General features: G+C 40.0%; 1 protein-coding gene across 3 annotated transcripts in view; it reads left to right on the top strand.

The window, feature by feature from the left end:
• USP2 (ubiquitin specific peptidase 2) overlaps nt 1-11,515 on the top strand; it is a 94,959-nt gene extending 83,444 nt beyond the window's left edge. For all 3 annotated transcript variants that reach the window (XM_075191183.1, XM_075191184.1, XM_075191185.1), the window contains 7 exons: nt 2,468-2,532; nt 3,634-3,737; nt 5,892-5,972; nt 7,890-7,970; nt 8,218-8,323; nt 8,510-8,630; nt 9,454-11,515. In XM_075191183.1, coding sequence (XP_075047284.1) covers nt 2,468-2,532; nt 3,634-3,737; nt 5,892-5,972; nt 7,890-7,970; nt 8,218-8,323; nt 8,510-8,630; nt 9,454-9,541 — 646 coding nt within the window. In that variant the 3' untranslated portion in view covers nt 9,542-11,515. The remainder of the gene's footprint in view (nt 1-2,467; nt 2,533-3,633; nt 3,738-5,891; nt 5,973-7,889; nt 7,971-8,217; nt 8,324-8,509; nt 8,631-9,453) is intronic.
• The last annotated feature ends 2,728 nt before the right edge of the window (nt 11,516-14,243 follow it).

Below are 14,243 nucleotides of genomic sequence, written 5' to 3'. Positions count from 1 at the left end.
GTCTAGTGTAACCGGGGTCATATGCTACTGTTGCCGACCTGACCCGTTCTTAAGAATTGTGCGGCTAAACATTTTTTATTATGGGAAAACTCTGCATCAAGGCCTCAATATTTTCTCTGCATTGATTTGTTGTCTTCTTTTTTTAAGTGTTTTGGGGGATTCAGAAATCTGTAGCGAAGGTGGTCATATTCTGTCATGAGCCGCGGGCACTACCGCGACTCACTGCCCCTGGTTCCCGGCGTCCCGGCCGTCGCTATGACGACCGGGACGTCACATCCGGTTTCACGGCCCCGACCGTTGCCAGGGCAACGCACCCCGGCCACTCAGTACAGCCGGGCGCGTGCACTACAGCCTGCAGGCTAATTAGGGCTTTAATGTAATTAGCTGTGCCCTGTGTGTTGTTGCAGGGAAAACCCTGATTGGTTGGCTCCAGTATATAAGGCTTAGCCTCCCTGCCGGTTATAGCGTCCTGTTTCAGTTCTGCTGCCTGCTACTTTGTCCCTGTGTTTGGTGTCTAACCTATGATTGATTTCCCGTGTATGACCTTTGCCTGGTCCTGGACTTTGAACCTGTGCTTCTGACCCTGATCTATTGCCTGAACCCGGATTTTGATTCTCTGCTAGTGACCCTGATCTTACTCCTGTCCCTGGATCCTGAACCTGTGCCTGTGACCCCTGACCTTGATTTGCTCTTTTAATAAGTTGTCTGCTGCCGGCGCCGATTCTGGCCTGGACCCTACGCTGCTGTCTGTCATAACACTCCATTCCTGGGTTCTCCTTAGCCGGTACACATCTTCCGACCCTCTGTTTATCTGCAGCCAAGTCTGTTCCCACCACTAGGGGCAACAGTGAACACCAGACTTCAGAGCAGACTCCGGGTTTTGTTGTACCAGCTGGAGGGGTTCCTAACATATTCGACTGTCTTGCCTGATGTATCTTTTGCCATCTCTGTACCCGTAGGAGACATCAGTGTGATTAATTTAAATTGAGTTTCTTGCCAATCTTCTGAAGGCCTATTGAGGAGCATAAGGATTCCATAGGATAGGTTGTGTAAGCTTTATTTTATGCAGAACAAGGCAGTATTGAAGTGGATACTTGCACTGTGGTTGTGTGGTCCGATGCAGGCTTTCCTGATGACCCACTGCCATGAAAACCCGACCGGTTGTCTAAGTGTGGTCCTCCAGGGGTCCTTCTGCTTGACACGTGCCATCCTGCTTGCTTGACTCGTGCCTCGATTTTTGTCTGCAGCTTACAGCCGGAGAGTTGGGGCTTCAAAACTTGTGGGCTACAATGGGGTCCTTGCTGGTGGCATACTCCTCCAGTTTGACTGCTCACATGGTGATGCTGATATTTATGCCTCCCCCTGGGTCAATTCGTGCACATGAGGACCGGGATAATTAGCAGATCCCGCTCTTGCATTGCATGGTTTCTGATGCAGGAATATATTATAAATAAAGCACCCACATGTTCTACATCTGGCATGCACAAGTGCAATACTTCACAGGTCACCTTGTGATTGTAGAGCAGTGACCATGCCTCACTTCAAGACCTGTGGCCAAGAGTGGCTTTAGATACCATGGCCTAATTCAAAGTAGAATGTAAGCATAACTTGCAATTGGATAAGTTGCACTCAAGTGCATGAGTATGTATTCTGTATTCAGGGTTGAGATGCGTCTGATAGATGCGCCCCTCAGAATCCTTATCTATACAGCCAAGCCACTAGTAAAGTCTCAATTAGTGTCTGCAAATCTTTTTCAAAACGCTAATTACAAACAATTCACTAGTTCAGTTGTTCATCATCGTCATCATATGCTACTAACACCTGACCACCTGTAAGTAAAACCGCTTTTTCAGTAGTATCTATGATTACGTCCCAGTCTGAATCTTTATGCAATTGCTTGAACACTCCCTTACTGTACATTACCTACGTTAGAGCACATCTTCTCTCCCCCTTCACACCTCTTCAAGCACAAGGAGCTGTAAGTTGCAAAAAGTCACAGATCTTAATAGCCGCAGTTGCGTACGTCCACTTTCTGAGCATTGCAGTGTGAAAAATCTCAGTTACGCAACATAAAAGAATATACATCCATTCTGAATCAGGCCCCCATATCTCTTGTTTAAATGTCCCTCTTAACTGATGCCCTAGGGATCACCTTACAAATTGAGCCACTGTTGAGTGTCAATGACCTGATAGTTAATTTTTGCTTTGTTTCAGAGGAGTCAATGAGACATATGTCTACACAGCATGGCTTATAAGCCACGCCTGCATCCATTATATCATCTTAAAATATTCCACTAATTATATATTGATTCAGTTCATGCAAAGCATGCAAACATATGAGAAGCAACTCTTTTAGTCTTGCAATGTATAAAAAAAACATAATGTTCAATAGCACAAATGTTTTGTTTGTTACAATATTATTTTCGTTTTGGTTCTCATTGTTTTATCTATTTATTGTTATTATCAGTGACACAGAGAAAGGCAAGCTAATGTGGAAGAGGTATCTGGAGAGGGAAGACAGTAGAATTGTGGGTAAGGTGATGTTTAAAAATATTTGTAAAATTTGTTTAAATTTGCATGTCTAGTATGCAGTACGATTAAACTAATTTCCAAAGTATAAAATTCATACACAATACTATATTTTACATCATATTGTGCAGTGTTTTGAAAATTTCCGTTCCACGCAGGTCAATTAAATTTTTTGTAGTTGTAGTTTTAAAGAAAACTAGAGACCAGTTTTTATTCATTCATATCCCCAAAAACAACATGAGTATTTGCAAATGATTGTATTTTCAAGAAACCGTAGAATAATTAACGACAAAGCAAAATTACTTGTCAAATACAGACCTACTGCAAATGTGAATGTGCACTCAATGCTGTTATATATGTATATATGTACACCTCATCTCAACCCTGAATATGTATGTGTATGTATATGTGTGTGTGTGTATATATATATATATATATATATATATATATATATATATATATATATATATATATAAATTATATGCAATGATTTCAAAATCAAATTATTAGTTGGTGGCATGAACTTTCCTCGCTTAGGCAGCTATCTCTGTACTGTAGGACTTAGAGCCGTTGCTGTAACTCCTATGTCAGGTGGTAGCCACAGGGTTAGCTATGCTCAGATAAGAGATGCTCTTAGGGATCTATTTACCATTGGTGGGTTGTGGGCGGCAGTAAGTATCATTTTGTATCACTGCATACCACAGTGATACAGAATGTACTGACACTTGCATATATCATGCCACGGCTCATTGGCAAGCCCTGGTGAATCCCCTCTCCCAAACTAACTATAAACTAACTAAAAACTCCTTCACTGGCAGCCTAACTGCCAGCAAATGGAGGATTTGACATGTGTGGCCATTGCGCATGCGCAGCTAAGGTCGCACATGTGCATAGCCATGTGTCCCAGCGATTGATCCACATGATTCCATTAAAAAGGTAAGTTAATGCCATGTTATGCCATCTTTTGTGTAAATCAATAAGAATGTGTTGAAAAAAAAAACCACAGACCTTGATTTTAATATAATTATATATATATATATATATATAGTGTATATATATGTTGCATGAACATATCACTTATATATTTACTCTCTCTTCTCACAGAGCTATTTGTTGGTCAGTTGAAGAGTTCCCTCACATGCACAGAATGCGGATATTGTTCCACTGTATTTGACCCATTCTGGGACTTATCTTTACCCATTGCTAAGGTACTATCCCAACATTGATTCAATGAAGCATTGGCCAAATACGTTTTTTAAGAAGAACAGACCTATCCACTTTTGAACAACCACTGTTAATTAGCAACACTTCCCTGGTTCAACTGTTTTATAACATGGCTACCTTGTACCCGGAGCAGGATCACTTTGCGGCATTTGACAGCAAAGTCCCCTTTATAACAACTATTACAACCATAATATACAATTTAGCAAGATTAGTCATAAGTGTGAATAACATAATAATAAAAAAATGGGGCTGCTCAAAACCTGAATTTAGTTATGCATATTACACCACAATAAACAAGTACATTACAAAGAAGGGTCGATAATAATGTAATAGCGCACATAATATTCACAGAATACAAACAAATACAGTGTTGTCAAAAAGGAATCCAGCTAAAACGAGAACAGCCACTGACACTGCACTAGCCATACCCATTACGTAATACCGGTTAAAAAGTTAGCTAATTAATTGGCTGTTAACTCCACTTTGGGAGTAACATGGTTATTATAAAATATATACTAATTAGAGACTGTTTTTATTCTCTTATTACGCAGGTTGCTTATATTGTTTTTATATGGGAATCTCTATTCCTAAAATAAATGGATTATACTGAGACTACAATCTTATGTAATCAGTTTTCAGGAGGATTCATTCCTTTAAGAAACTGTTGTTCTGCTGGTCTACGTAAAATGCATTTGCTATGTTGCCTCTTTTTTTCACCGATTTTATTGAAGAAGTTCGGAGATGTACAATTGACAATAATATTTCAAGTGTTGTCAGCCATTTCAAATTCAATAAACATACATGTACATGTAAGTTATTACATGCTTTATAGGCGTGACAGAAGGAACATGGTTATATTTAGTCCCCTTTTCTTTTTTGCATCATATTTATAAAATAAATGTAGAGAAACCATCTTTTCTGTAAACTATGCTACAATGGACAGCTTTTCTGGAAGGCCCCTCTGCCCAGTGACCTTTCAGTGTATGAAATACCCACACAGTTGACCATGGTACAAATAAGAAATATTTATCTTTATTTATTTAATGGTGTCCTTTATTTCATGACCTTATATATAAACGATGTACCTAATGGACTTAATTGAAAATAGTTCATTTTATGCTCACCACAACCATTAAATTAATACTGGGGTTCAATAAGATTGTGGCCACGTGTTAAAATCAATAAGATTTTGATTCTATGCACTCATCTATTACATTCATGATGCTCTTATAGCCACTACAAAATGCTCAATGTATAAAGAGCATGAAATGTTAGTTCCTTATATTGCAATACATGTTAAACCGACCAACTCGAAAGGTATTCCGCTTTTAGCCAGTTCCCACGCTCAGTTTAAGCATGATTTCAGTCAGAATTTCAATATAATTATTGTTATTCTTTTTAAATGGTTTGAGTCTTAACTGCACACAACTTTTCAAGGAGTACTAAAAAGCATATCAATGGTGTTGAAATTATAAAAATATTGAATTTTGTTTAAAATAAGTGTTGCAGCTTCGTAGACTGGGAAGAATTTGGGGAAAGTCGGTCATTTGAACATATATTACAATTTGAGGTACTAACACTCCGTTTTTAATTCAGACTTGAGTGCTTTTGGGAAGAATCTTGGACAAGTCTATTTTATAGCTTGATATATACAAAAATGAAATAAACATATGTTTGTTCTATTATGCCACCTATCTGCGCCCTCCTCCAAAAAACAAACTCCCAAATAAATTCTCTTGAATCTAGAAAAAAATAGAAAAGTAATTTCCAATGAAGTCAGCACATCTTCAAAACAAAGCAAACAAAATGGTCTGGTCTGGCCATGGCTGGCGCAAAACCCGATCAATAAGTGGTGAATTGACTACTTTTCACAAGGTTATACAGTGACACAACTCTCATTGTTTATTTTATTGCAAAAAATAAAACGGTTGGTGACGACAGTGTAACTCAAAATACAGCCCCAGAAACTGAGGTGTAGGAATGATTATATATATATATATATATATATATATATATATATATATATATATAGTGTTGTATCATCTTTTGTATAAATCATAAAAATGTGTTGAAAGGAAATGAAAATCAACACACCTTGATTTTGAAGAATATTCTTTATGTGCATCTCTCTTCTACAGAAGAGCACTCCTGAAGTTTCATTAATGGACTGCATTCGTCTTTTCACCAAAGAAGATATTTTAGAAGGGGATGAAAAGCCAGTAAGTGTCATATGTAATGATCATGTTCCTGTAAAGTTTATTCATATAACAAAATCCCCAATGAATTATTTTAATTTAAAAGTAGCAGAAGTCTGGGAAAATAAGAAATCCAAACTATAGATTTTTAATTGGTAAAACTAAGAACTGTCAAACACGTTCAAACTAGTATGATCAGTCCTAGGCTGTAGTTACTATAAAGGACACGAAGACACACCAGAGGTGGAACTAGTGAGCTGTGGGCACCGGTGCGGGGAGAAGGAAACCGTGGCCCGACCCCCTGCATCTGCCATGCAGCAGGCCCTATTATCTCCATGGGCCCCGGTGCACTGCACCTGCCGCAACAGTAGTGGTTCCGCACTTAGACACATGCCTTGCACTATCATGTTCAGGGGCAGCTGAGATTTTTTTATTTGTTTACTTTTCGTTTTGCTAGTTATTATGAGCAGATCATTAATTGTTTCACTAATGACTACATATTAAAGGCAATGTCCTCTCTGAATTTTAAATAAGACCTCTCATGGTGCAGTTGTCATTACTGCTTCCTCTTTTTACTGCTTTGTGCTTCATCCAGCAGCCACTCTCTGCTGACCACCTATATATTACTGTCTAGCTTGTTACCATTACTCATCTAACAGAAGGACAAAGCTGTTCTTGTCATACAGTGTAAAATTGATCAACCAGTTATTAATCCTAACAATATTCTGAACAAATGACATCGCAAGATGTTCAGCACATCCCAGTTACAGTGGCAGGACAGTCATGGAACACAGGCCAGTATTGTTAAAATCCTAGCTCCATGTTAGAACTCTGATTACTAATGTGAGCCTCCTTCTGTGGAATAATGTACTTCTAAGCCTATCAGGATCACTATGAGAACTAGACTCATTTATGAATTGTAAAAAGAAAATGTTGTACTTCTTTATTTATGCAAGTGCACATACAGATCTGATTGACTCATTTCAAGGTGCACTTCCACCGTCCGGTCCTTGGAACTGCCGACTGAAAACCAAGCTTGACCCAGTTTTTCAGATCCACCTGAAAATGTGTACGATTTAAATCAGTCTTGAGAGTTAGGGAACAACAGAACTATATTTCTTACATGTTATGTTTGTGTGTTTAAATGTTTACCACATTGATCATTGTGTGCTTGGAAATGCACTTTTCTGCACAACTATAACTTGAAGGTGGAATATTAAATGTAATATAAAACCCAGTCTACCCACATATTTTCTCTGACAAGGTGCAGGTAATACATTTTTGTTTTTCAATCTTTGCCACTTCAGAGGTGAAGATAAAAATAAAATTTATCTCAAGCAAAACAATTCCTCTATTTTGCATGTTGGTGCACGCATGCCCCTAATTTGTTCTTGGCACAGAGTCCGAAGTCTGCCCAACTCCTCCCATTGGACATTGCCAAGTTTTGCACCCACACAGACACCCCCATCTTGGCCCATGAATCCATTTGCTTATATGTGAATCTCAACAAAAGTAGGTGTGTAACCTGACAAAAGAGCATTTACACTGAAGGTATGTACATTTGCACTGTCACAAATGAAGCTTAGGGGTATATTTACTAAATTGCGAATTTGAAAAAGTGGAGATGTTGCCTGTGGCAACCAATCAGATTCTAGCTGTCATTTTGTAGAATATACTAAATAAATGATAGCTAGAATATGAGTGGTTGCTATAGGCAATATCTCCACTTTTTCAAGCTCGCAGCTTAGTAAATATAACCCTTAATGTGTAAAAAATTAGAATATAAGAATTTTGCATCCCACATCTTGTTCATCATTATTGCTGTAAAGTGTAAGTCTTTGCTGGTTTTTATAATGTCCATTAAGAACAAAATAATTTCATAGTAATATACACACCATTGCATATTTTTCTTATACCAAATATACCCATTTTCTTTGCTAGACATGCTGCAGATGTAAAGCTCGAAGAAGATGTACCAAGAAGTTCACTGTCCAGAGATTCCCCAAGATACTTGTACTTCATATCCTTTCAAATAAAACTGTATTTATTTCATTCATACTGCCTTTTACCAATGATTCCTGTCCTGTCTACATCCTCTAACCAAAGGTCCTTTCATTGCCTAAAATCTATCATCTTCTGCCTTGATCCACATAACTCTATACTACAGAGGACCTTCATTTTCTTTACCATACAACACTCCTTCTTTTTTGCCTTTTCTCCAGCTTGTTATGCTGCAGGTTTTCCTCCTTGACTCTAACCCTGTTTAGATCTGAAGAGGTTCTCTGAAGCACGCATAAGAAGCAGCAAGCTCTCCACGTTTGTGAATTTCCCTCTTAAAGATTTGGACTTGCGTGAATTCTCTTCAGAACCAAGTAGTAAGTGACTTTGTACTGTATATGTCTCAGGCATGAAATATCTGTGCTATAAAAAATAATAATTTCCTGAATAGAATTTGCAAATCTACCGCTTCCCATCAAACCATAGCTGTGTGCAAATCATTCCTGCATCACTGCAGCAAGATGTATTCAATTGTTATAGTTAGTTGTACTGTTTCTTTGCAGCTCATGCAACATATAATCTCTATGCTGTGTCCAATCACTCGGGGACTACCATGGGAGGACATTATACTGCTTACTGCAAGAACCCTAACAATGGAGAGTGGTATACGTATAATGACTCAAGGTAATGATAAATGTGTAAAAGTCACTTATCCCTGTTTCATCCCTTCCTATGGACCTTACTTTATTTTTACATTTAAAAAATATTGTTCTGTCTCGATATGATGTATTATATAGTATTGAAATATGCCAAATTCCCTGCTTGGCTAAAACACAAAATTCCAAATAAAGTTAGACTAAATGCAACATCACATACAATCTGTACCTGTTGTGTGTGTGGGCCCAAAACTCTGTTAAGTGAGTTTATATAGATGTTTCTATTTTTTGTCCATTAACTGTATAATTAAATAAAACCCACAGTTAACAGCAGGGGGTAAATGTATGAATCTCCGGATTCTTCATCTCCGGCGTGTTCAGCCTCTTCAGCGCTTAAATTTAAAGCGGCGCTGCATTGCAAAGGGAAGTTTCCCTTTACAATGCAGCGCCGCTTTAAATTTAAGCGCTGAAGAGGCTGAACACGCCGGAGATGAAGAATCCGGAGATTCATACATTTACCCCCAGAACTGCTCCTCCTAGTTGTTAAAATATTATTCTTGGCTGTTTTTTTTCCCAGGGAGTATTACTTTATTTAATTTTGCCTTTCAAGTAACACTAGGGGCTAGATTTACTAAGCTGCGGGTTTGAAAAAGTGGGGTTGTTGCCTATAGCAACCAATCAGATTCTAGCTGTCATTTTGTAGAAGGTACTAAATAAATGAAAGCTAGAATCTGATTGGTTGCTATAGGCAACATCCCCACTTTTTCAAACCCGCAGCTTAGTAAATCTGGTCCCAGATCCGTTAACAGAATAATTCATAACACAATATCAACTTTTCTTTTCGTTATCAGAGTCACCGCAATGTCTTCCAGCCAGGTCAAGAGTAGTGACGCTTATGTTTTATTCTACGAGTTGTCAGGACCTTCTTCTAGAATGTAGATTGAAAACTCATCATTGGAGAAGAGACACTATCAAACACCTGTGAAACCATCAGATAGACTTCTATGAACCTTCACTTATGCTGCAATTAGTTAAAAAGACATTTTTTGAATAAACACCAGCATTTCATAAAGACACGAGTTGCCTTACCAGAACAGCCAAAGGACACAGGGACATGGGCTTAAACAGGATCATAGTGCCAGTGCAGGGCTATCATAACAGGAGATATGCAAACATTCAACTTTGCCACAGGCTACTCAATACCATATTTCCTATGTTGCCTTTGCCAGCATCAAACTGCTGCACAAGGTACCCTATTGGAGATGCTCTTACTATTTGAGTGTTGTTTAGAGGGGAATTACTGAAAGTATTTATTTTAAAAAATGTATGAAAATAACTCAGGAAAGCGTCTCATAGGTTTCTTTATCAAACAAACATCTCTATAATGTGAGACATCTTCATTAGTTTTATTGGTCACTGTCTCATTTACAGAGATATTGTTCAATTATTGAGTTGTTGCTCACTCTTTGAGAAAGTTCCTTGCAAGAACTCGTACTCAGAGTATATTACTGCAAAACATCTTTAGATGTATCCAGTCACCACTGTAAATAATAAAGCTTATTTGGAGTGATGTGTGCTTAATATATCCAATGTAACTCAGCTTGATCCATCAGCTCAGGATGTATAATTATAACATAAAATATAGTAAGTTGTTTTTCACGATAATGTTTTGGAGAGGGAAAAGTAATTACTCATAATTGCACTCCAAAACATTGTCAGAAAATGCCTACGATTCCCATGAATTGGAACTGTGGGGCCATAAGAAAAACATCTTTGTACTGTTATGTTTTTAACTGACTGATAGGTGTGTGGTGCTTACAACAGTATTATGGACATGTAGTGAAGGATATAGTAGGCTACGTACTCACATAACCATTCTCTGAGTGGAATGCATTGTCGTGACCAAAAGATAACGTGCATTTCTATTCACTAACCAGTCTCTTTCCTTTAAGATAGCAACACATCTGTAGATGTGGTTAGTCTGTTTGGAACAAATTGGTGTGGCATTGCAACATTTTTGGCTAATCCAATTGTTCTGAACAATCAAAATCCAATGACATTTGACTGCTTAGGGTGCATAATCTGATCAGTTGTTGATCCCCACCAGCATGTGGTCAACGAAGAAATGCCCTCTTTACTATTTTATTCAGTCATTTGCTAACGAGGTCAAACGAGCAGAACTGCCCATGCGTTGGCAGCTTTGGATATGTGCACTTGAGCAGATTGTCTGCTGGTATTCCGTTCTATTTTTGAGCGCTTCAGGAAGTGAAAGTGGAGAAGTGACAGAGGGAAAAAACACTGACAATAACATGGTTCATCCCTGTGAAGAAGCTCACTAGCATTGCACACATTGTTTATTTCAAAATTAATGTTGAACGTGGAAGGAGGAAAGTAGAGGAAGTCTTATTTCCCCCATCCAATTTGTGAAAATCATTGTGTGAATGCATTTCTTCACAGGAATGAGTGCTTACTCTGAGCTTCCTTATCCCCTTTGTCTCTTCTGTTTCAATTCAAATTGAGTGCAACCTAGGCCTATTCACATACCTGTACAATGATTTAGCTATATCCAATTGTTTTTGCACTGGAAAAAACTCTTGAGTGTCTATGCAGTATAGAGTAGTGCATGTTTGTTGTGCAGAGCCATGTATGTATGCTATGTAAGCATGTTGTGTGTGTATATCATAGTGTTTAATTTTAGTGCTAACAAGGTGGTGAACTGAAGTCACACCTGCTGCACACCTCTTAGACAGTGAATATTTTGGGGTCACCCCACAGACCCCTCTCAGGCCACACTGAGCTGGTGCTTACCATGTAAGTGTGTAGAATTTGTAACAAGAGTTTTGCTGTAAGCCTAAGGACCCTATGTGGTCTATGCAAATGTAAATATCCTAATTATACTCTGTATTACAAACATGACTGGCTCCTGTGCTTTGTTATATAATACACATGTTGTTAAATTGTTAATTATGATTTAAATTCCTATAACTGGAGAGTTCTAATGTCACTTTTGAATTAAATTAATTGGCCCAAACATTACAGTAGCTCCTTTTCATTTTTGTATCACCCAAACTCTTTAGAAATACCTCTTATGTTTGTACACATTTATGAAATATCTCCTTGTGCCTGAAAAAGTTTAACAAATACTCCCTTTGTGTGTCAGTGTTCAATAATGCTCCCTTTTGATAGATCTGATTGTACATTTAGGGGCATATTTAATTTAGCGCGAGGTGCCACTAAGCATCGCCTCGATTTGCAGATGTGAATATTGCTAGCTATTACAGTAAGAAATCTCCGCTCATTTTTCCGCGCACCTCTATGTGAGGCGAGAAAAAATGAGCAGAAATTGCTTTAAAACTTACACATCGCATCACCTCGCACCAAATTGAATCTGCCTTATACAGTCTAACTGTCATCTTACATTGACTGGTTTGATGAAAACTTTCCAGGACTTTACAATTTTTCATGGTTTCCTCATCCCCTAATCATCATCACCATTTATTTATATAGCTCCACTAATTCCGCAGCGCTGTACAGATAACTCATTCACATCAGTCCCTGCCCCATAGGAGCTTACAGTCTAAGTTTCCTAACACAAACAGAGAGAGAGAGACTAGGGTCAATTTGATGGCAGACAATTAACCTACTAGTATGTTTTTGGAGTGTGAGAGGAAACCGGAGCACCCGGAGGAATCCCACGCAAACACGGGGAGAACATATAAACTCCGCACAGATAAGGCCATGGTCGGGAATTGAACTCATGACCCCAGTGCTGTGAGGCAGAAGTGCTAACCACTTAGCCACCATCACACTTTTCTGATTTCATACTTTTTTCCCCTACAATAGTATTACAGTAGTAATAGCGCTGTACATTAGATTTTGTTCAGTGGTCGAAGTGGAAAGTTAGAAGGGACAGTATGAAAAATGTAATGGGAGTGTGTCACGGGCCGCGGCGGTACTCACAGCCGACGCAGCTCGCTTCCTGTCAGTCCCAACGTCCCAGCCATCACCATGACGACCGGGACGTCACTTCCCTCCAACTCCCAAGCCAACGGTCGGACATCTCCTCAGCGCCGCGTCCCGGCAGCCAGGTGCGCATGCGCCCTAGGGACAATCAGTCAGATTCAGCCTGTGGCTGAATTAGCAGGCATTAGCCTGCAAGTGTGGATTTCAGGGCTAAGCCCTGATTGGTCTTGCTAGGTGCTGGCAATTAGCCTGCAAATGTGGCTATGTCTAGGGGCAGGTTCTGATTGGTTGTGGGTTGTATTTAAGGTAATGAGGTCTGCTGCCTCATTGCCGGTTATAGTCTCTGTATCCAGTCTGCTGTACCTGCTCTCTGCCTTGTTCCTGTCTATTGGACTTTCTGTTGTTTACCCGTGTATGACCCTTGGCTTGGATTTGGACTTTGCTTGTGTATCTCGTGACCCTGACCTCTGGCTTGAATACCAACCTCTCTGTCTGCTCGTGACCCTTTGACCTCAGCCTGTATACTGGTACTGTTGTCTGCTGCCGGCCCCTGACCTCTGCTTGGATTCCACTCCGCTTGCTTGGATTCTCCCCAGCCGGTACACACTTCACGACCCTCTGTCAGTCTGCAGCCTAGTCTGTCCCCACCATCAGGGGCTCCAGTGAACACCTGACTGGCAGAGTAGATTCCGGGTTGTGTCGTGCCGGCTGTAGGGGTTCCTAACATTATAACCGGCCCAAAAAACAGACGTTCCGGAGACGAAGTTTAGATGGAAGTAAGTGGAACTTCACCGTCTCCGGCGCAAGCCCTAGTGGGTCATGTGGAATCCCTGTACCAAATGATCCAGGGATTGTCTGAGCGTTTGTCCACTCAAGAAGAAGCTGCGAAATCTTCACAACCCACTCCGAGTTCCGTCCGCGAACCTAAGATGAATTTACCGGATCGCTTCACCGGAAATAGATCCCTGTTCCGGAATTTCAGGGAGAGCTGCAAGCTTTATTTCCAGTTGAGACCCCGCTCCTCCGGTTCAGAGCAACAAAGAGTCGGGATTATCATTTCCCTCTTACAGGGTGACCCCCAGTCTTGGGCCTTTTCCTTGCCGCAGACCAGTCCTGCCATGCAGTCAGTAGATGCTTTCTTCGAGGCGTTGGGTCTACTGTATGATGACCCGGATCGAATGGCCTTCGCTGAAGCTCATCTACGGGCCTTGAAACAAGGCCGGCGGTCGGCAGAGCAATACTGCACGGAATTTCGTAGATGGTCACCCGATAGTGGATGGAATGACCCTGCCTTACGCAGTCAGTTTCGTTTAGGCCTGTCAGAACAAATCAAAGACTCTTTGGTGCAATATCCCTCTCCTACCTCATTGGAGGATCTGATGCACCTCTCCATTAAAATTGACAGGAGAATTAAAGAGCGAAAAACTGAAAAAGAGGCATCTTCTCCTCCATCTGTTCTGATTCCTGTTTCCACGGATGATGAGGAGCCTATGCAAGTAGGAGCATATCGTCTCTCTTCTGAGGAAAGAGACAGGAGACGTTCACAAGGTCTATGTCTCTACTGTGGCACAAAAGGCCACTTCTCCCGTTCCTGCCGAAATAAGTCGGGAAAAGACCATGCCTAGGGAATGAGTGGAAAGTTCACCTAGGTCTGCAAATTATCTCCCCGAAAAATGCT

The sequence above is a fragment of the Mixophyes fleayi genome, chromosome 11 (genome assembly GCF_038048845.1).
Source record: "Mixophyes fleayi isolate aMixFle1 chromosome 11, aMixFle1.hap1, whole genome shotgun sequence".
Taxonomy (NCBI): Eukaryota; Metazoa; Chordata; class Amphibia; order Anura; family Limnodynastidae; genus Mixophyes; species Mixophyes fleayi.
This window is presented reverse-complemented; position numbering and strand designations above follow the sequence as displayed.